The sequence below is a fragment of the Melospiza melodia genome, chromosome 16, assembly GCF_035770615.1.
Source record: "Melospiza melodia melodia isolate bMelMel2 chromosome 16, bMelMel2.pri, whole genome shotgun sequence".
NCBI lineage: Eukaryota > Metazoa > Chordata > Aves > Passeriformes > Passerellidae > Melospiza > Melospiza melodia.
In genome coordinates this window covers 11,951,454-11,972,543 of record NC_086209.1, presented here as the reverse complement: position 1 = coordinate 11,972,543, position 21,090 = coordinate 11,951,454, and the positions used below count along the sequence as shown (strand labels likewise).

Genomic DNA, 21,090 nt, shown 5'->3' with positions numbered 1-21,090 from the left:
CGGCGCTGTCGCTGCCGCTCCTTCCGGCGCCGCGCCCCCACAGCGCCCCCTGCCGCGGGGAGGGCGCGCGGCCGGCGGGCGGGAGGCGCGGCCATGGCGGCCGGCGCGGCGCAGGGGCTCGGCGAGGGCGGCGGCGGCCGCGGGTTCCTGGGCCCGCGAGTGCCGGCCGAGGTGGAGGCCATGGCCAGGGGCGTGCAGGACGTGGGCAAGGAGACATTCCGGCGGCTCCTCAAAGGTAGGGCCCGTGCGGGGCCCGCGGGGCGCCGCCCCGACGCGGAGGGGCCGCGCTGCCCCCGCGCAGGGACGCGCGGGGTTCCAGGCGGAGCCCGTGGGCAGCAGCCGCGTTCCCCGAGGAAGCCGTGGGTCCTCTCGGGAAGGCAAGGACAGCTCTTGGAGAGCTTCCAAAGGACACCCAAGCGTGTGGTGAAAGGCCATAGCGGGGACACCGCCCGGACTGAGGTCACCTGGTCCTTTCGGTCTGGAGGGGACTGAAGAGACACCGCAAAGCCGGCTCCAGCCTCCTCTCGGGAGGCTGCGGACAGACGGACACTGATGCCCGCTCTGGTGACCAGTGACAGGACTCGAGGGAACAGCGTAATGCTGTGTCAGGGCACTTCAGCTTAGCTATGAGGAAAAGGTTCTTTCCCTGGCAGGTGCTGGGCACTGGAACGGGCTCCCCAGGAAAGTGATCACAGCCTGACAGACCTCAGGGGGTGTTGGGACAATTCTCTCAGGCACATGATGGGATTCTTGGGGTATCCTGTGCAGGGTGAGGTGGACTCAATGATCCCTCTGGGTCCATTAGAACTCAGAACATTCTGCGATTATGTGACAGCTGGAGGGCTGCAGCTGCAAGGCTGCAGCTTCCTGGAGCACTTCCCTTTGCTTTTCCCAACAGGAAGCTAGAGCTGAGCTTTAAATAAAATGAGGGGCCTGATTCATTGTATTCTACAATTCTGTGAAATAATGAGGAACGGAGTTCTGCAGCTGTGGATGGGCCTCAAAATCAGCTGAGTGCTGTTAAAGTCATTCCTCTCCCATCCCTGTGTCCCAGAGCCAGCAGCTCAGTCCCTGTCAGGCGGTGTGTGGCAGTCAGAGACCCCTGGGCATCTACAGAATGTCCAGGAGACAATACAGCAACCCCAAGGTGCAGGTGTCCTGTTGAGGTTGAGGCTGTAAGATTTGCAATGACTGATTTCATTTTTGTCTGTGAGGTTTCTCCCTCTAGTGAGAATTTCTCAAGGCACCTTTGACCATCAAAATCAAGACTTACACAGTTGAGTAAATTATGGTATGTAAAACAATCATGGAATAATGGAAGAGTTGATTAGTGGAGTGAAAGCACAGCTTGCTGGAGGGTAGCTGCTGCCCAGCGTGGTGTGACCCTGGCATGTTCTCTCAGCTAACATCTTGTCAGGGATTTCCTTTTTGATTTGAAGGACTCAAAACATCTGGTAGCTGGTTTGTCTCTAAAAGTGTTGCTGCACAGTAGCAGAAATGATCAATGTATTCAGGGGTTCCTTGTAATTCTTGAAATAGTAAAGCTGTGTATAGGCAGAGGCATTTGAGACAGAAGTAAGTACACATGTTGAACTACATTTGCTGTCTGCTGCAGGAACACAGAGACTGAAAAGCCTTTTCAGTGCCAGGAAGCCTGACTGTATGGGTTTGATTTTGGAGTAAGCTATCACCTGCTTTCAGGAGTGCAATAAATGCTGCCTACCATAGCAGGGGCAGACAGTCCTCCCAAACCAAGTGCCTGGAGCCAGGGCAGTGACCCCAGTGCAGATTCCCCTGCAGGGGTGGGCACAGCTTCCCTCTGCTTATGCAGAGCTGGCACAAATCCCCCATCACTGTCTGCTCCTGCTGGCCTGTGACTCACTGTTTGCAGGGCTGCAGTTTTTCCTCTGAAGGTTTTGTAATCTTTGAAGATGTGATGGATTTCAACACTGTTTATCTACATCGCTCTTGCACTTGCCCCAGGTTTGTTTTTTGAGGCTGTTGCTGTTACTCTATTGCTAAACAAAGACTAATGTAAAAAATTAGATGCAGTTTCATGTACCTGGTCAGTTCACATGTAAAAACTGCATGTAACAGTATCTGAAGGTTATCCAGCCAGTGGTGTTGCAGGCTCTGCTACACTGTCTCAATGATTGATTTAATTTTCGTCTGTGAGGCTTCTCCCTGTGATGAAAGTTTCCTCAATGCACCTTTGACCATCTAAGTCAAGAGCTACACCGTTGATTAAATCAAGGATCTTGCTTTGCTTTCTTATTCACAGTCACTGTTAATGCATTGGAAGGAAAAGACTGCAGGGAATCTGTCAGGCTGATTGCAGAAAGTGCTAACCTCTCAGAAGAGCAACTTGCTTTCCTCATTTCTGGCATGTACACCCTCCTCCGAGAAGCATTGAGACTCCCCTTATCAACTTTCAAACAAGAAGTAAGTTCTGGGAGTACTTGGAGCCTTGATAAGGTAAAAGCTGCATCAGACACAAGTCACCATCTAAATCTCATTTGCCTGGGTGGGAAAATGCACATAAAAATTGTTCTCCAAGTTTAGGCTGATGAAAGAAACTGTTAAAAATCTGGAACTCTTTATTTTACTTTTTGGGTAGATTTAGAGTGAGCTTTTTGAAAAAATATTTAAGGTTCAGGAAAAAGATTCCTATATCTATTTCTACTTCAGTATCTTGTTCACTCTGCATGTTTGTTTTCACTCATAAATTAAAACGGCCAAAGAAATCATAGCAAAATGTTATTTCACAGGCATCAACACTCACTCTTACTGGGTGTTCACTCATACCACTCATTTTTGCCCATGCTTTCAATTTCTCATATTTGTTTGCCTCCTTTGTTCACATTTCTTCCATAGAGGAAGGAAGATATTAAAGCCAGAACAATATAGTGGAATTTGGAAGAAAGTGCAGTTTCCATTTATGCTGTGGATGTTTGGTGTGAATATGCACACACCCACCATGTTCCCAACCCCTATCCCTTCTTCATGGCTATTTTCTTAATTTTTCATGTTCCCTTACCTTACAATTTTCTTTTCTCATTTTTATGTGAGTGAGCCACTTCAGGGTTTCCAGTTTACCAGTTGTTTAAGATACAGCTTCATACTTACCCAGGCATACTGGGAAAGCTCCCATATTGCAGGAAACATAGTGGAAGTATGCTTTTAATATTCAGACCTTATCTTCTGCCATTTCTTTTCTTGTCGTAGTTTAAACAAGTTACTGCAAAATGTATTTGAGAATAAGGGCATATAAGTCAATATAAAAGAAAAATGTTTCTGAATATCTACATAAAAGAAGTGGCAGAAATGTTGTTTTGAAAAATAAAGGCTTCCAAGATATTTAGGTCTTTAAATCACAACTTAATTGAACACTTCTGAAAATTCTTTTCAATATATTACCAGTCACTTCAAAACTACTGGCACTCAAGTCTAAAATTTTTGGGGAGAGATACCAAATAAGTAACCACTATTGTGTCAGTAGGTAAGAAATTATAATTTGAGGCTATATCATGTAAAATTTCATCTTCCTTGTCTTTTCAGGTTTTTAAAGAAGACTTGAAGGAGCTCAGGTATGCCTGTATACACCAGTTCATTTAATGTTTGTTTTTTTCATGGCTTTTATGTAACTACTTCCCCAAATTAACTTTTTTACACCAAAAAGTTGATATAAAAATTACCTGTAAATACCTCTTAATGCATCTGTTGCCAAACATCATGTAAAGGCAGAGGGAAAAAACAGGTGTTGTGTAAGACTTGATTTAGCACTGAGCATGAGCAGTTTTATTTCACCTGCTGGGGAAAATGGTCTGATTTATTCTGTAATGTAGGTTATGCAAATATGAGTGACCTTCTCTCTGCCATCCCCATCTTGCCCTGCAATATTTTTTTAAGTGTTTGGTAAGACAGTGGTAGCATTTCAGAAGCTAAGAACTGCCCTACTTCTTTCCTTCTTTGAAAGGTCAATGATATAACGTTCATGAAACCCGACCACCATGTTCAGCTATGATTTCTCGTGCCCATTACCCAAGAAATCATGACCTTTGTTACAGCCTTTGACAAAATCTATATCAGTCTTCCATGAGTATATCTGAAGGGATCATATCCTAAAAGCTAGAGGTCAGATGCTAGTAATATTTATAGGTTTTCCCTTATTTCTATATTCAGTACCAATGGGAGAATAACAGCAGTTGATGTTTTCCTCTGTAGTGAAACGTCTGCACCAAGGCTTAATTATTTTAAAACACTATTTTTGCACATTTCTTTAACATTCTGATTGCTACCTAGAAGAAATAGATGTTTCTAGTTCTGTCTTTTTTCATCCTTATTTGTCCATTAACCTGTACAATAATGGCTTTCTCCTCATAAGCAGTTAAATCATAAGCAGAGTTTACTTTAAAGCAACTTCAGGCAAGCTAAAACTGCAGATGTCATTGGGGTGTAATCAATGAAAGGTGGCATTTGGGCCATAGTGAAAGGGGCCTTCCAAGTTGATACAGTTTTGTCTGTGGCTCAGTGCTGTAGTTTGGCCTGCCTTTTGTCTTGAGAGCTCAAATGCAAGCTGCTGCCTCTGCCACATCATGGAGTTCACACCCAGGTTAAAGCAGGTCAGCAAGAAACTGATGAATTGCTTTTGGCCCAGTGGGAGCTGGTGTCTTTTGAGGTGCACACAGAATGTGCCAAGCTTGATTATGGAATAATGAAGAATACTAAAGTTCTATGCCAAATTCTCTGGGGCTGGGTGAATATTCCTCTTCTGAGCAGTGGAGAAAGTTGGTATAGGAGTGTCAGAAGTCACTGTCTGGGCTGGCTATGTCAGAAATGCAGACTCCCAGGTCCCTGTCCTTGCCATTTGACCACACTTCAATGACTTACACTTTTGTAGTTGTGTTTGGGAGGTTTTTTTCTCATTTAATGATTTATTCATACATTTTACTCAGATACTTTTCAGTCTTTATGACTTTTTTTATATCTTTTATATCTTGGTAGATCTTTTTATGTTATTGTTCTGGTTAATAGGGCTTATCTAGCAGCAATAGTTAGGTAACTGCATTTGTGCTGCTTGCAGACTTGAGTGTTTTATGGGCTGCTAGTTGCTGCTATGCTCCCATTATTCTTACAGTATTGGGACTCTTCCTAACTTCTACCTGTGACACATAATTCTGCCCATACAATATCCTGTAATTCTCAATTTTCTGGTGAGGTACCTGATCTTGGCTTCTAGTTTTGAAGAAGAGAGAGGCTGGAATACATGCCCAATTCTGATTAACTACATCAATATTACTAGTTTAAAAAAGTTGCAATTCCCTATTTCTTAGTCTGAGTGGTTGAGCCAGTGGGAATAAATTCACACTTAATTGTGGGTGCTTTTTTTTCCCTCCCCTCACAGATTATTTAGTAACTTCATGACTCAGGCGAATAACATGGGATTGAGACATCTTCACACATTTCTTGCCCTTTGAGTCCCTTCCTCAGAATGTTCCAATGACAAGTGATAGCTATCTGTAGTTCAGACTGAACTGTGCCATGTTCTATCTTATCTGTGTCATGTCTGACTGGCCTCAAGTGTGCTGAGAAGCCAGGAACAGAATTTCCAGTGAGATCATTGCACAGCAAAAATAATGCAAACTCAAAGGTGGTGTTAATGCTTCTGTTTTAGTAATGCTCTTGAGTCAATCAAGTGTTGTGGTAGGTGTCATCATAATCATATTACAGCCCTGTCTCCAGCTGTTCCACTACATAGTCAGGGTATCCAGTCAGTGTCAGGATGGGCTAAATGATACACTTGCACAAAAGTGTGAGTAATGTTTGCAGAAATAGTCTTGTCTCTTCTGAAAGTCAGACTCTTGCAGCCAAAAAACACCGTTCTAGTGCTTGCTAAAATGAATTTCTTTTTATCCAAGCAGTATTTTAAAATGTGGTTTAACCCCACTTCTCCCCTTCTGAATTGAAGCTGTAGTAACTGCTGTTTCATCATCCCACTGTGTGAGTTGATGAGTTGTTTTTTCTCTGGTCATTAGACACTGTAAGCTCTTTAGGACATATAACTTCCTTGTTTGCTTTGATTTTCCTTTGATACACTGCTGTGTGTCTCAAGCCACTGGTGAGTGATGTCTCTGGGCACTGATTCATGGTGAGTGCTGGATTTAACTGTGGCAGCAGCTGTAGTGGCTTCTCCCACTTGTCCAACCTCTGTAGGAGGTTACTGTCCCTGTGGCACAGGCAGCTCAATGGATGGCGTCTGCTCTGTGGTCTTTGCAATTCACAGCCTGATCTATTGAACTGAAAATCAACAGTGGCTTGTTTGTAAGGCAACAGCAGTGTCAAAGGAATGGTGAAGGAGTGGAAAGGTGGGGGTAGATGGAGTGTGTTAGTCTCTTCAACCAGTCTCCACATATGCTCCTTTGTAAGTAGGGCCTCTGTTTGAATGTGGAGAGGCAATTCCTTCTGTGTTCATTACACTGGAGGTGAAAGTGAAATGAAACATGTCGTTTGGGATTTTTGAAAGCATGCATTGCTGGCCTGCCTTCTGCACTTGTCAGAGCCATCAGTAAAATTTTTCTTGACTTTACTGAGAGAAGTTAAGCCAATACTGGGTTCTTTTGAAATACATCATTGCCATACAAGGTAGGATGGGCAGATGCAGCAGTTTTTAGGGTTCTTGATATATAAACACAGATTGTCCTTTTGAGAGTCCTGACTGAATAAATACTGAAGTGCTTACATAAGAGCTGGCAATTTTAAGCAATGGAAGATGGAAAATGTTGACACATCTTTTGTGTTCTGTAAGAGATTGAGGGTTTTTTCAGGTAAGGCCGTATAACTATGGTTACAAAAAATCCCTAACTGTTTTTTCTTGCTCTTCTTTTTCAGAATACCAGATGATTTCATTGTGGACTTTTCCAGTGTAGTCTTTGGTAACAGGTTAGTGTCTTCATTGTGCAGACAGCAGGGCTGCACAGAGCTCTGCTGACACAAATCCTTGGTGTATTGAAGGAACAGCAATATTTTCCAAGTTAATGAGAACAAGACTTGTCCCATTATCTTGTTTCAGCACAGTGTGATGTCCATCATGCATGGCAATACATGCATTAAGTAGCTTTCTTGCCAATTCTCAGTTTTTCTGTGTTCATCAGTTTTTCTAATGTTCTATAGACTGTGAGGTTGATCAATACCTACAGATGAAAAATGCAGTGCAGAATTACTCATTTTTACCATCATTATCATTACTAGGCAGGCTTCATAAGCCCCCTACCTGCTCTGGTTCATGGCAGCTCTCTCAGATAGCATTTCTCAAGTCTTAATGTACAGTTCAGTTGGGAATTCACACTGAGTGACTTGATGACAACACATATGAGATATCAAGTGCTCTGCCTGCTCTAATTCACTTTTTAAGCAACATTCCTCAGTTACTCTAGAGTAAGTTCTAAACTGAGAGCCTTTTGAACAGCCTGTCTCTTTTGTCACTTCTTGGGATTCCCTTTTTCTGGAAGTTTCTCTGCTCAACCATGTTTAGCCTATTCTACATCTAGAAATTAAAAATCTTGAATATTTTGAATATGCAAACTTGTACAGGGCGAGGAGTTGGACTCAGATGATCATTGTGGGCCAACTCTCCTTCTTGAAGCTTGAGGTCCCTCAGCACGTGACATCACCAACCCAATGCTGCTTCAGATGCTCTGCCTGGAATCCCAATAATCATAGTTGTGGTTTTTCAGTTACCCTCAAGGGTCTGAGTGCTGCTACCAAATCTAAAAATATTCCTCATTTCTTTGATTAAGATCTTGGTTTACAGATAAAGGTTCTTGGAGTAAAAATAAATTCAGTCATCTCGTCTTTTCTTTGCTCTTCTGTTTGAATTATAGGTGTTAAGAATGCAAAATTCATGGTTGCAAAGTGGAAATACTGCTTGCAGTAGGGAAGGAAGATAAATTTAGATGTAATTTGAAGCATGCATGATTGTCTGTTTTCTACTGTGAAATCACGATGCTGGAAAATTTAGCTTTTTCTCATTTTGAAAGCTGTGATTATCCAGTGTAATCTTGCTCTGTGTTTTGAGACCAGAGATGAACACCTCAGGTTTGATTTTTAGACAGATCTGCTTCTACAATCTTAAATGTAACACTGAATCATACATATGCTTATTGAGTTGTAAATATATATATTTGTGATGTTAAGAGGTGCATTAGCATGAGATCAAAAATTCAGTAATTCAGCATGAGCTAGATAACCCAGAAAAATCCATTTTTGATACTTTTCCTGGCATCTTATCTTATTTTTGGAGTTCTTTTCACTAAACAACAACTCTGAAGTATTTGGCATTTGTATTTGTGTCCCCACAGTTCCACCAAGCTATGTAGACTGAAAGAAAAACTTGCCACAGCAAATAACTACATGAAATTGAAACTGTCTTTTAAGGGAAAGGGTAACACTAACTTCACCCTCTCTGAATGTTTATAATAAATGCACTGTTTTTTTTTTCCTAATGGTGTACCTTTAGTTTCTACCAGGAGGGTGCATTCTGTGTGCCATTTGTCAGCATTTCACACATACAAGTTTGCTCAGCCTTCCAACTCAGTGGCCTGCTAGGAATGTCTTGTTATGTGCATAGGGAATCCTCCAGAACTTGTCTTTAGTTTTGGTACTGGTCAGTCAGCTGCTGCTCCAAGTTCTCTAATCTTTCATTTTTGAGTTGCATCCTTTAGCAGGTGATGTTCTTGTCACCAGGTGTATCATCCTTTCCAGCACAGCTTGTGGTCTCTAGGATGGTCTCTACCTGATCCATGGTCTTTTGCTTGTTCTGACTTCTGCACAATGTGCTGACAGTATATTGCAGTTGCTGGCACAGAGTGTTTACAAAATGTAATTATAGGCTATAGGTTTTAGATGCAAGATGTATTGAGTCTTTTCTGGTCCATTTTGCTATTCCTCTCAGAAATCCATGGCTTGATTAGCAGCCTGTGTAATTTCTGTATGCATGTTGGCCACTATGCACATTCTGTCATCTTTGCAGGATTCTTGCAGTTCCCATTGTGGTCTTGTCCAAGCTGGGAAGGTCCTGACAGAAGCTTAAACTAAGCTATAGAAGCTGTGACTCTTCCTAGGAGAATGGCACAGAAGTGCAGTCCTGACCAGAAATAAAGCTTTGTGTTTGACCACAGAAATGCCATCTCTCAACAGTATTCAAAGCTTCCCCTCTGTTTTGGAGGTCACCATTTCCTGATCTTTCCCACCACTGCTAAGTAGAATATCTTTCTGTTTTTAAAACTCCTTTCTTCCCCCAGGGTGCTGGTGCTGCACTGAATGGACTGACTTCCATTGATGGGAGTTAACATGTCTTAAGGAAACAGTAGCAGTGTGGCTATTTTTAGGGAGTCTCCAACTTAAGCAATACTCTGGCAGCAGCTCTCCAGTGAGGGAAAGGCCTGTTCTTACTGTTTAATCCTGCTAATGACTGTTCTGGACTCCAGCTCCTCATGGCTGCACCCAGCTGTGCTGACCTACTTCCTATCCAGGAGCTGACAATGAGTAAATGAGTAAGAACCAGCTGATCTACTTTTTTTGCTCATTTCTTTACCATGCTATTAGGAACGTGTCTCACTTCCGACATCACCCAGCCTCCCCTCACCAAAGAGATAAATTCTTTCTTATATCACTTTTGCAAAATGCAGGACACTTGGAGGATCTCAGCCTGTGAGTCCCTGTACCTAATCAGATCATTAATCTTTCTGGGCAGTTTCTAAAGGCCCAGCTAACTTGCTCACAAGAATCTCAGTAGTGATGTGAGACTGCCATTCCTACAGTGCTTGGTTTGCTCAGAGAGGATTCCTTTCTGATGCAAAGTCTGTAATTAGATTATGTCTAGCACCATGGATAAAGGATGTAATGTTTCTTATCCTGCCCTTAGTGGAAGTACTGGAGTAGCCTTGAAATGTACTGCAAATAAATTCCAGGGACGTGGGATGCTTAGAGAGAAAAAAAAGAGTAACTCAAAGTCCAGAATCTACCTCCTGAATGGACCAGCACAGTGACCTCATTCTGAAATTATTTCTGCATGTATATCTAATGGTTATTATGTATTTGTATCAGATTTGCTGTTTAGTTATCCAGAACTTAGCGTGTCATTAAAATTTTGAAAGTTGTCAACCATCTGAAGTTTAATTGCTCCTAATTCCCACACAGAAATAAACTAAGGCTTGGTCAGCCTGATTCTTCCTGCAATATGAGTAACAAATGAAATGCTTGGCTTCTTACACATTTAGACTAGACAAAAATCTTGAAGGCTGAGCTGGGGTTGACAGTGAATATTATGTAAGAAACTTAAAGTTTGTAAATTATGTTGGATCAACAAGAACCACTGTCGTTTTTTTAAGTATGCTTCAAAATACACTCAATACACTAATATTATATTTTAAAACATTGCTGCTTGCTAATAGTAGATGGTTTTTGCTGAGGAAGAACAGTGACCTTATGCAACTGTTTTGCCTAAGTCATCTGTCTTGTCTCTGCTTGCTTGTTCCTGTTGGATTTGCATGAAGGTAAGGATATGTTTGCAGATCCCTTTCTATGCCTCACAGTTGCATATAATTGAAATAATAGGTATGCCAGCCACCACAATGACTCTTACTAATCTTTGTAGTGACATCAGTTTACTAGAATTATACAGTCACTTGGTCTCTTTTTTCAACATGGACCATAGTTAAGCATCAAAAATGGGATAATCTGAGCACAACTATCTTAAATCCACAAAAACTCTGCTTATTCAGGACTTTTTAAGTGAGGACAGATGTAGGAGAGAAACAAATTCCAGACAGGTTTGTACTGAGGAATCCTATTTTCTCTTTAGATTGTTGCTTCTTTTATGGATTTACATTTCAGTCTCCTATTTCTGATCCACTCTCCAGGCGCCCCCCTTCCAAAGGCACAGCTCTGGTACAAAGAAGTCGGCTGCCAAGTATCCAGGACTTCAAGTGGAGAGTGGATGTAGCTATATCCACAAGGTACAACAGAGAATCATGCACATCCCTGGAATTACCTAAGATCAAACTGATTTCTTGTGCTGCTTAAACATTTTAATGGGGTTAAAACGTGCCTTGCTATTAGGGATTGGCAGGTAACCTTAAACAGTAAGATACAGGTGGAATTTTCTGAACAGTGTAGAAGTTGGTGTATGTAGACTTTACTGCTGGTAACATTTCAAAGTTTAAGTCTCTTATTTTAAAACTTAACAGAGCTGGTACAAATCCACAGATCCTGGTGATAATGGCATAAATTAGTCAGATTGAGCCTCAAGCAGCTAGGCAAGCTCTTAGTTTTACTGGAACAGGGGAGGGTATTCATCTATTCAACTTCTCAAGCAGATCATAATTTTTTGCACACGTTAAATGAATTTCCATCTCTTGTACTCTGCTTCTACAGAGAGAAGTTTCAGGCCAGCACCTTTACACTGCCATAGTTATGTAACTGGTCATTGAACTACCTCCTAGTTTCTTTCACAGCAGGAGTAAAAGCCTTTGAGATCATCCTGCCTGTGCCTGCAGTGAACAGCTTCTTACCATCTGCCACAACAGAGGCATGTGGGGGATGGATCTTTGGCTAGACCCAGAAGGAAACAGAAACCTGTTGTCTGTGCTGTTTGCTCTCTGTCTAGTCCTAACCAGGACAGACCAAGATGAAAGAAATTAGATGATCCAGTCTTTGTTAGTAGTGTAATTTGTTAGCATGAGTGACTCCATGTTGTGTGTCTGAATACCTGCATCTGGGAGAGAGTGCTGTCTCTTTGGTGCCAGGGAGGCCCATGGCTGATCAGGATTGTCTTCCTGAAATCAAGAAAAAAAACTCCTAAGAGAAAATTGGAATGGCCACAAGCTGCTAGTTCAGGTGACTTTCTGATGAGCAGTGCTGTAAGCACCACATAGGTATCACTCTGTAGAAAAAGAGTCTATACTGATAGGAGAGCAAAATGTCCAGGTAAACATCCTCAGGCACAGTGCTTGCAAGCTGAAAGCAAATCCTATTTGTTTTCCAAACTACACAGGAGGAGCAATGCATTACCGGTTTTTGTTTTCCTTCCTTTTAATTTTGTTTTCAGTTAATCTTCCCCCTGGGATTTCTTGTTTATCATCCAGCAACAGCCTCTGCAGGGAGGTATGGCAGCTTTGGGCTGTAGTGCCTGTCTGTACCTGAGCAGGCTTTGGCAGTGTCAGTTGATGGAAGCTGCACAAGAATGACTCACTTCCCTTCTTTGGGTCATCAAATAAAATAACACACAAATTTAGGATGAAGCCTGGAAGAGGCTGATTCCCCGAATGAGGTGGCAGTTGAACGTATGAAGGGATGGAAATGATTAATGCAGCATGGTAAACTGCATGAGAAAACTGTGCATTATTATTAGCAGGACTTGGTCAGCTCTTATCCCTATCAGAGTTCCACTAAACCAATTATGTAAAAATGAAAATGCTCCTAAACTTGCAGTTACTAAACTATTAACTAAATGTTAAGTCTCAATACTGAGGTAAATTGGACAGAGCTGTTGTGTTCATGAGTTTCCAGCCAGACTCTGTGACTGAAATTACTCATGTTCTGTGTAAAGCCTACATGAACATCTAAAATTGTTAATGTGCAATGCTGTACTCATCACAGTGCTGATCTGTACTGCTGTAATCCTAATGATGTAAATAATTTCAGTTCACTGGCCCGTGCACTCCAGCCATCCATTCTGATGATGATGAAGCTTTCAGATGGGACAGCTCATCGCTTTGAAGTAAGTCTGATTGCCATAATAAATAGTAAGGAAACCAATTCTAGTTTTATTTAGAAAGTTGAATTATTATTTAAAATACTAAAGCTTTTGTAAATGGTGTATTACCATTGGTTGGTTTGCTTTGGAATCCTTCATGTTCAGTGTAGCCACATGAAATATTTAATGAAATACCAATCAAAATCATTTCATACCTTGTTCCTGCACATGTTCTGCTGACCTGCAATTTATTAGAAGAATATTAATTACTGGAAAGCACTATTACATAATGTCTGGTTTGATTAAAAGTTATGAGGTTGTTATGAACTGTAACCTTCAGACCTGATGTTGTCTCTTGAGGGCAGAAAAATTACTGGGATAGTTTATATAATGTATGAGACACTTGTAAATCTTCTGCATTTGGCAGAGAATGGTAACATTCTTTTCTGTGGCAGAGGTAATTTTATTCTTTTTCTTCAGAACTGTTCTGGCTGCTAGAAAGTAAAAAAAGCCCTCTTCGCTTGTTACAGGATTAGTCAGTGGCAGTATTTATGACACTGTACCTAAAGGCTTGCCAGAAGATGGCATAAACTCTTCCATAATTTTAACCTTTGGAAAGGAATGCTATTTGTTCTATAAATAGCATGGTGGTGCGTACAGGAATTCAATGCACAGCAGGCATTGTTACACTTGAACTCTGTACAGATTTTGGCTTCAGTTCTCTCATTAGTAGTAGTCTGGAAGAAGCACCAAAGCCCTGTGGGTTGAAAGAGGTGGACTGATTTTGCTGTTGAATTGTTTTGCAAGAAAGCATCTGTAGAGAAGGGCGTAAATTCTGTGCTACATTGCAAACTGTTGGGGGTGTCACTTCACAGGAGATCAAATTTACCCCTCTGGACTGTCCAGCTCAGAGCATCCCATACACTGTGTTTGAGGGCTTCCATGGAACTTAAATGATGCCATGGACTCCAGGTTAACCCTTTACAAAAGGGTAAGTTTCACTTGTGAGGATAAAATCTAGTTTATTCCCACTTTAGTTCCTGGCATATCATGTTCAGAGTTGGTCTTGGTGCTATTGCTTCTGACTGTTTTGGTTTGATTTTAGGGTTTATTTTTTGTAGGTTTTTTCCTCAATGTGAGTCTGTGGAAGACATTTAGTTATTCTGCAGTGAAGATGTGTTTGTCCAGCACATGCAGATATCTGATAACAAACTGTGCTTCTCTTAGAATCAGCTCTTTGCTGTTGCTGCTGCTTGGATCTGAATGCCAAGGGTGTGACTTCAGACAGGATTTCTAGATCTGATGAGAGGTCTTCCCACAGTTAGCTCTTTGGAATAAACTTGTATTCTGGTTTGAGTAAGCAAGTTTATGCAAGTAAACATAGTCCTCAGATGTTCAGTTTTCCTTTATTTGAACACATTCAGTATGTTGTGCTAACTAACAGGGCTTATGTAAGATGGTAAGTCCAGAAAATAATTCTGTTGTGAACAGTTTTAAAATGTGTATAGCACAGGGAAAAGTTACATTCTTTGGTCTCCATTTGGTATTTTAATCACAGTGTGGCTTCTGACTGAAGTTGTTTTTTTTAAGCAGTGGGAATTGCAGCATTTTGAGTCTTGTTGTATATATGTCAAAAGTGAAAAGGACATGGTGCCTTTTTATGCATGTCTGATATATGTGGAAAATGCAAATCAGGTGTTGGATTGCTCTCATATAATTGGTATCTGTGCCAGAGTGGGCAGGAGGATGACAAGGGGCTCTGCCAAAAGAACTGCTGTCTTCAGTGCAGTCTGAGGAGTAAATTAGGCAGTGCTGTGCAGACTGTGTGGGACCAGCCAGACTGCACTGGGCACTCGTGTGAGTGTGTGTTTGTGCACTGCACTGGTGTCACCAGGCTGTGTCACAGGCTGGGCCTGCACCCAGCTGGGGGTCTCTGTCTCATAGATAAAATTTCCATCCACTGGGTTTCTCAGGCTTGAAATGGTGAGGCCACGAGTCTCCTGCACAGTTGGAAATGCTTTTTGTGTTTAACCCTAAATCTTTTGCCTTCCACACATAGTGGAAGTGCCATTTGCTCTTGGGGTTGCTGCCAAGTGTCTGGCCTCAAGTCTCAATTTCTTTGTCTTGCAAGTTTGGACAAGCAGAATATCTTGAATTTGTTGCTTGAGATTTCTGTAGTCTCCACGACCTTCCAGATGACTTTCCTTCCAATCCGTGACTTTTATATCACTCAAGCAGCTCTCAGTTTACATCCTTGAGTATTTCTTTTCTCTCATCAGGCAGAAAATGTACAATCTAGGTGTTATTTCTGGGTTTTTTCCCACTCTTCTTTTCCATGGGGATTTAGTTGAATTACCTGAATTTTATTAACCTTAAATCCTTTGTCTTAAGTCTGGAAAAATTAAGTATTTTAAGAGAAATTTGCCTTACACTGCAGAATGATCCATATCCATAGGCATGCCCTAGTCAAGTTCCTGAGATGTCTTGTGTTTTCTAACCGGAGCATTCTGTTTCAGGTGCCAGTTGCAAAGTTTCAAGAACTGAGATACAATGTTGCCCTTATACTGAAGGAAATGAATGATTTGGAGAAGAGGAGCATACTGAAGATCCAAGACTGAACACTTTTAAATTGGGAGTTTATGGAAGAGATCTGAAACCCTCAGCATGTTTGGTCAATGCAAAACAGGGGACCATCACCACTTTGCCTCTATGAACTTAAATGTGGCATTTATGATGTCTGCTGTAAATATTTTTTTTCAATTCAAGTGTTTAAAGCACAAGCTCTTTTTGTAAGACTTAGGAAAAACAAAACATTTATCTATGAAAAAAAAAGTATAATGCTTTTGTGAACATTTTTGCATGATTCATCAAAACATTTTTAAATAACCATCTTAATAGATGTTAGAGTCATTTATCTCTGATTATGATTCATAATTCTAATTTTTTTGATAGTGTGCTACCGGAAGCCCTATCAATGTGTATGTATCATAAGAAAGCTCTGCAATACTTCAAATAAAAAATAAAATAACAAACCCACTCCTGCCTTCTAGTATGACAAATGTGATCTTGAGTTTTGCATTAAATTGTTGCCTCGGTTCTTACTAAGTGACTATGGTTTAGCTATTGATAGTTAATTTGGAAGAAAATTGGAAGACTGTGGATCAAGAAAGAAGTATCATCTGGGCTTCCAGGACTAATTCCATGGAATTGTAGCAGTGGAAAGGTGAAATTTATTTCTTTATCTCATTGATCAGAATGGGCTAAATAGCTGTAATCTCCTAGTTTTGTGACTGGAGATGCCTGCCTCTTGTTTCATGTGCTGCCTGTGTGTTTGATTCCATGGAATCAGCTGCCATGACTGGGCAGAAACCCCTGGCCCTGCAGTGGTGGGGAGCAGCAGGAGGCAGTGATCCTGTAACCCACCCCAGCTCAGCAGTCCTGCAGGCCAGACCCCAGGGTGAAGGGGCTGCCTACAGCTGGGGTGGAAGTCACAGGCAGGAGCAAATCCAGGCCCCCAGGCTGAGAATGCAGGTCAGCACAGGCTGAAGTGTCCTGAGCTGCTCAGGCAGTTGGACTGGATGGTCATTGTAGGTCCCTCCCTTTGCACTGGAGTAGTCTGTTCTGAGTTACTCCTTTGGTGAATTTACCTTGGAAGGACTCCCTTAATGTGAAACATGTTTCAAGTCTCATTTAAATACCATGGGACCACATGTATGTCCCTAAGAGCTTTGCCAAAAAACTGATGAGTTCCTCACTTCTTGGCTGAATGAATTTTCCCCAGCAGCAAAGACAGGGAGGCTGTGAGCAATTGCCCAAAGACAGCAGGCTGTGGCTCTGGAACTTAGTTTGTCAGAAGTCAGATGTACTTTAGAAAGCACATGCCACTGCTGCTGTTAAGCATTGGTTCCAGCTAATTGCAGGGTTTCTATCACAGAAATACCACCCATATTTGTCTCTTTCATGCTTTATGGTTGTAGAACTTGCCTTTATCTTCCTCACCCCCTGCAGAAAATTACTGAAATTAAAATTGTGGGTTAAGGAGGCCTTTTACACTCCCACAGATGTTTGTGTAGGAAAGGATGACTTGCCTTTTGGATTTAAAAAATCACAACAAGCATAGTAAGACTTATTTGTCATACTTCTAAAGAGGAGACTTCTTTGACAGCAGTCCATACCAATCTAAAGATAGCTGAATAGCTGTGGTCCAGAAAGCTTTTAAAACCTGTGCAAGAATGTGTCCTGTAGTTTCAAATAAACCATCAGCAGGATTTCAAATTGTTCAGAAGCTTCCTGTTCCATTTGCTTTGTAGTGGACTCATCAATAACTTCCAGCTTTGATCCCTACTCTGCCTCTTAGTCTTTTAACTTCCAAGTGGACTGCAGACTGCATTAATTCCTCTATAAAGCTTGTTCATCTTCCTTGTATCTTACCACAGGCTGTGAAACAAAACATACATCCTTGTGTTCCTTGTCCACATTTCCCTTCTGGCTGCTTAGACTTGCATTGTTTCAAACTGAAAATGTATCCCAGCTAAGCCTAAGTGAAGTCATTTCAGACAAAGGGAATTCTGCTGCATGGAGGTAAAATGACCTGTTGCTAAAGGCATTTGCAAAGTCATTTCTTACTGCTCAGAGCAGAGGAATCCATTAATAACTTCTAGAATATATTCATTTTGCTCATGTTCTTCAGAACTGGAAAGACTTCTTGACTGGATTTGTCATATTCTTTGGACCACTTAGTCTTGCCACACATTAAGCAGCAGTTTACTGTAATTGGAGGGTTACCATGTATGCTGATGGTGCTTAAAAACTTGGGGTGTTCACTCCTCTGTACTTAAGAATTAATTTGGCCTTTCCTCCTGAGAGATTAGTAAAGCAGAAGTTGTCACCAAAATGGTTAGTGGGAGTGCATAGCAGATAGTTCCTCAGTTTTGCTAAAATGAGAGTCTTCAAAACATTGTTAGGTTTTTCAGAATTCAATAATGAATTACTTGTTGAATATTTGTTCAATGCTGAAATATCTTCTTTCTTCACAACTGAAACACCCTGGAATTTGAATTTTGCTGAATTTCTGTCTGTAGCCCTTTCATTCCAACGCAGAACAAAAGTAACCTTCTAAGAATCTGGGTATGTCTGAACAGAAATTATTTTATCCCAGTCACTCCAGGTTTGGTTATGCTTCAAGGGCACATTGTGAATCCCCCTTTCCGTGTCACACAGGGAGACACAGCCTGAGTGGGATGCTTGCTTTGTCAGTCCTGAGGTCTTGTCAAGCTGATCACCAGCCAGTCATCAATTAGGCAGGCAGGGGTTTGTGTGGGAAGGGCACTGGGGATTTTTCTTATTCCACAGCTCATGGACCAGTAGGCAACAAGAACCTTTTGCAGGGTCTGTTGGTATTTTTCCTTGAGAAACAACACCCTGAGATAGCATTGCTCTCTCTATTGGTGCCTTGCATTTATTTAAACTGGATCATGTATTTGTATCTTAATTGTAGTGATTTTCTAACCATGGCATACGAACATAAACTTCTCTATTAAGCCTTTTCTTTCATTTCCTTTATAGAGGACAGAACATTATGCCTTTTCTTTCAAGATTAATTAATTTTAAACAGATTTAAAGTAAAACTTGGACTTGATAGTTTCTCAATGTAAATCATGTGTGTATGATAGCAAGGATGTCCAGTACATGAAGGAGGAGTCAGAATAGGCAGAATGCAAAATAATAGGTAAAGATAGTTGCCAAAAGTCATTCAGAGGTTCAGTGGCAAAATAACACAGAAGAACACACACATCTTCTCCTCTTGTTCCCTGTGCATATGTTAGTGCAGCTTCCTGACATAATGGTCAGGCTTCCTGCTTGGTGCTTTTTGGAAATTGCCTCAACTGCAAGGGCCATCAGTCAAAATCTGTTCTTGCTATGGGTTATTACAGCACATGTAGAGCACATGGAAATGAAAAGCCATCTGTATTTGTGATGGGACTTTTCACATCCCTTCTTCCACTGGAGAAGGAGCTCAGTCAGTGTGACTGGTTTGGAATTTCACACTTGAGTTAGTTGTGCTTGAGAGGGGAGCAATGCAGGTTTATTGGTGGCTTTTGTGGACGCAAAGCCTGATGCAGTTTATGGATTCAGAAGAAGGCTGAAGAATGTAGTCATGCTCTCATGCTGCTTGTTATGCCAGCCATTAACTGCTGGAAGAAGATCAGTATTGTGCTCATTGTCATTAAAAGGAAGAAATTAAACCTCCCTTTGCAGAGAAATCATACAAGGGAGATGTGCTTTTGCAGAGTGAGTCACCTCCTCACTTTAACTTTTTCTGTTTAAGTAAAGGATAAATCCGTTCTTGATCTCATGAACAATGCAGGTAGGCAGGAGGGTGCTTTTTTGCCTCTTTCTTTTTTTTCTTTTGCCTTCTAATCAAGTACACCTCATGACCTACTGCTGCTCCAAGTCCATGAATATATGCATGAATGTATGAAAACTCTATGCTTTCAGGATGTGTTATATAAAAACACCCCAGCATATCTAGATTGTGTATGATCAATTCACCCAGCTGTTTTTGCTAAAAAAGTCTCTGCAGAGCCAGGCCTGGTATCAGAATCAAATATTTAGTAGTTGTTTGACTTCTAGTGAACAGTAAATTAGTATCTTGGCTTTAAAGTATTTTGCTGTTAGTGACTGTACGGCTCACTCTGTACCTGTCACACCCCACCAAGTACCAACATTTACCAAACACCACACATACCAGGAGCTAGGAGAGGCACAGCCAGCTGCTTTCTCCCCTGAAAAAAGGGTCACAGAGTTGTTGCCCATGGGCCATCTGTCATAAGCTCTTAACTATTTGCAGGCTCAGGATAAAGCTCTGTGTTCTGAGCCCTCCTCAGCACACAGCTCCCACCACGGGGAGTAGCTCATAAGCACAGCTGCTCTTTTCCCTTGAAATGTTTCAGCCATGTCCTGCTGGTAGAAGAGAATTCCCAGAAAAGCATTTCCCAGTGCCTTTCTGAGACTCTTTCAGTCCAGAGTGCTCAGACTGCGAGCCAGCTCTGCAGCTGCTTTCATGCATGGAGAATAGGAACTGTGCAAGTTCCTTGCAGAGCACAAATGCTGATTGCATTTCCTATGATAAATCTATTCCCCTTCCTAGCTTGAATTCATGTTCTGCTAGAAACCCTCCTTTTATACCATGACTTATCTCTTTAAGTGTCTGCTATGTAACTATGTAAATACTGGTGGCGTTTCTCTGATAGAGATTGTCGCTGCATTGCTACTGGTAACCAGTGGTTATGTCACTTTCCCTCGCTTGAATAGGCTTTGACTCATAGTGGTTTTCAGGACAATGGTTATAAAATAACACACTGAGGGGTTGCCGAGACTATAGTTTTGCAATAGAGACAACTGCTGACCTCAAGGCTACAAGAAAGCATTTTTCTTCTTTTTCTTAAGGGTTTTGTTCTTTAATAGCATGAGATTTTCTTGCATGGAAGTTTGGAAAACAAGAAGTCTATGTTAGCAGGCTGGAGCCTGGAGGGAAAACCCCACACTCCTGAGCACAAATGCTCATTCTTTCTAACTCTTCTGAAGCACTGCTTAACTGAAATTTTAAGTGCTTCACATGTCCCATCTTTCTTTGGTTTACTTGCTGGCAGCCTGTGCCATACTTTGGATTATTGTCTGATTTAAATGATGGCAGAAAGAAGTACTGAAACCAGTGCTTATTCAATTCTTTTTTTAATTAAAGGACTTGCTTGATGTTAAATGTTAGATGTTAAACTTTTTCTTTCTTTTGTTTAAAGATTCAAGAACCCTAGAGACAAGGGCCAAATTTTTGGCAGATGCAAATTGTCCTCATATCACAAGAATCAAAAGACAATTGAAGGGTCTGATGGCTGGCTTCTGTTCCCAGGTACAGATCTGATTTTCTGTATGAGCATAATGTTGCCTACACATGGACACAATCATCACAGAATTAGTGTGTATAATTAAAAGTTAAAATCCAGATTTTAAGCAGCTTTAAACTATCTTTTTTTTAATCTGAGGTAATCTGAATTTTCCCAAGTATCCTCCCTAAGCAAGGTCTTGCAAAACTCAGCTTGCCTCTCCTTACTTTCATCTTTTCTCCTGTCCATCCAAGCTCCACAGCTTGTCCCTTAAGCTTGTCCCTTAATACCTGCTTAGCTCATGCAGTCTAAACTGGGGAGTCCAAACACTTCTGCAAGTAAGAAAATGGAAATTAATTCCTTCAACCCCTCTCTTGAGCTTCATGAGGAGGCTGACTATATCAGTAATAGGACATCATCAGAAATTTCAAATTCTGCAGTGGATTTTAAGAC

At 41.4% G+C, this 21,090-nt stretch overlaps 1 protein-coding gene across 1 annotated transcript; it reads left to right on the top strand.

Moving 5' to 3' along the window:
- The first annotated feature begins 93 nt into the window (after nucleotides 1–93).
- Nucleotides 94–15,790, top strand: COMMD5 (COMM domain containing 5). The gene is made up of 7 exons (XM_063170653.1): nucleotides 94–235; nucleotides 2,282–2,442; nucleotides 3,559–3,587; nucleotides 6,889–6,939; nucleotides 10,920–11,015; nucleotides 12,703–12,778; nucleotides 15,271–15,790. The coding sequence occupies exons 1-7, from the start codon at nucleotides 94–96 to the stop codon at nucleotides 15,370–15,372; spliced, it is 657 nt and encodes a 218-aa protein (XP_063026723.1). The 3' UTR covers nucleotides 15,373–15,790.
- The last annotated feature ends 5,300 nt before the right edge of the window (nucleotides 15,791–21,090 follow it).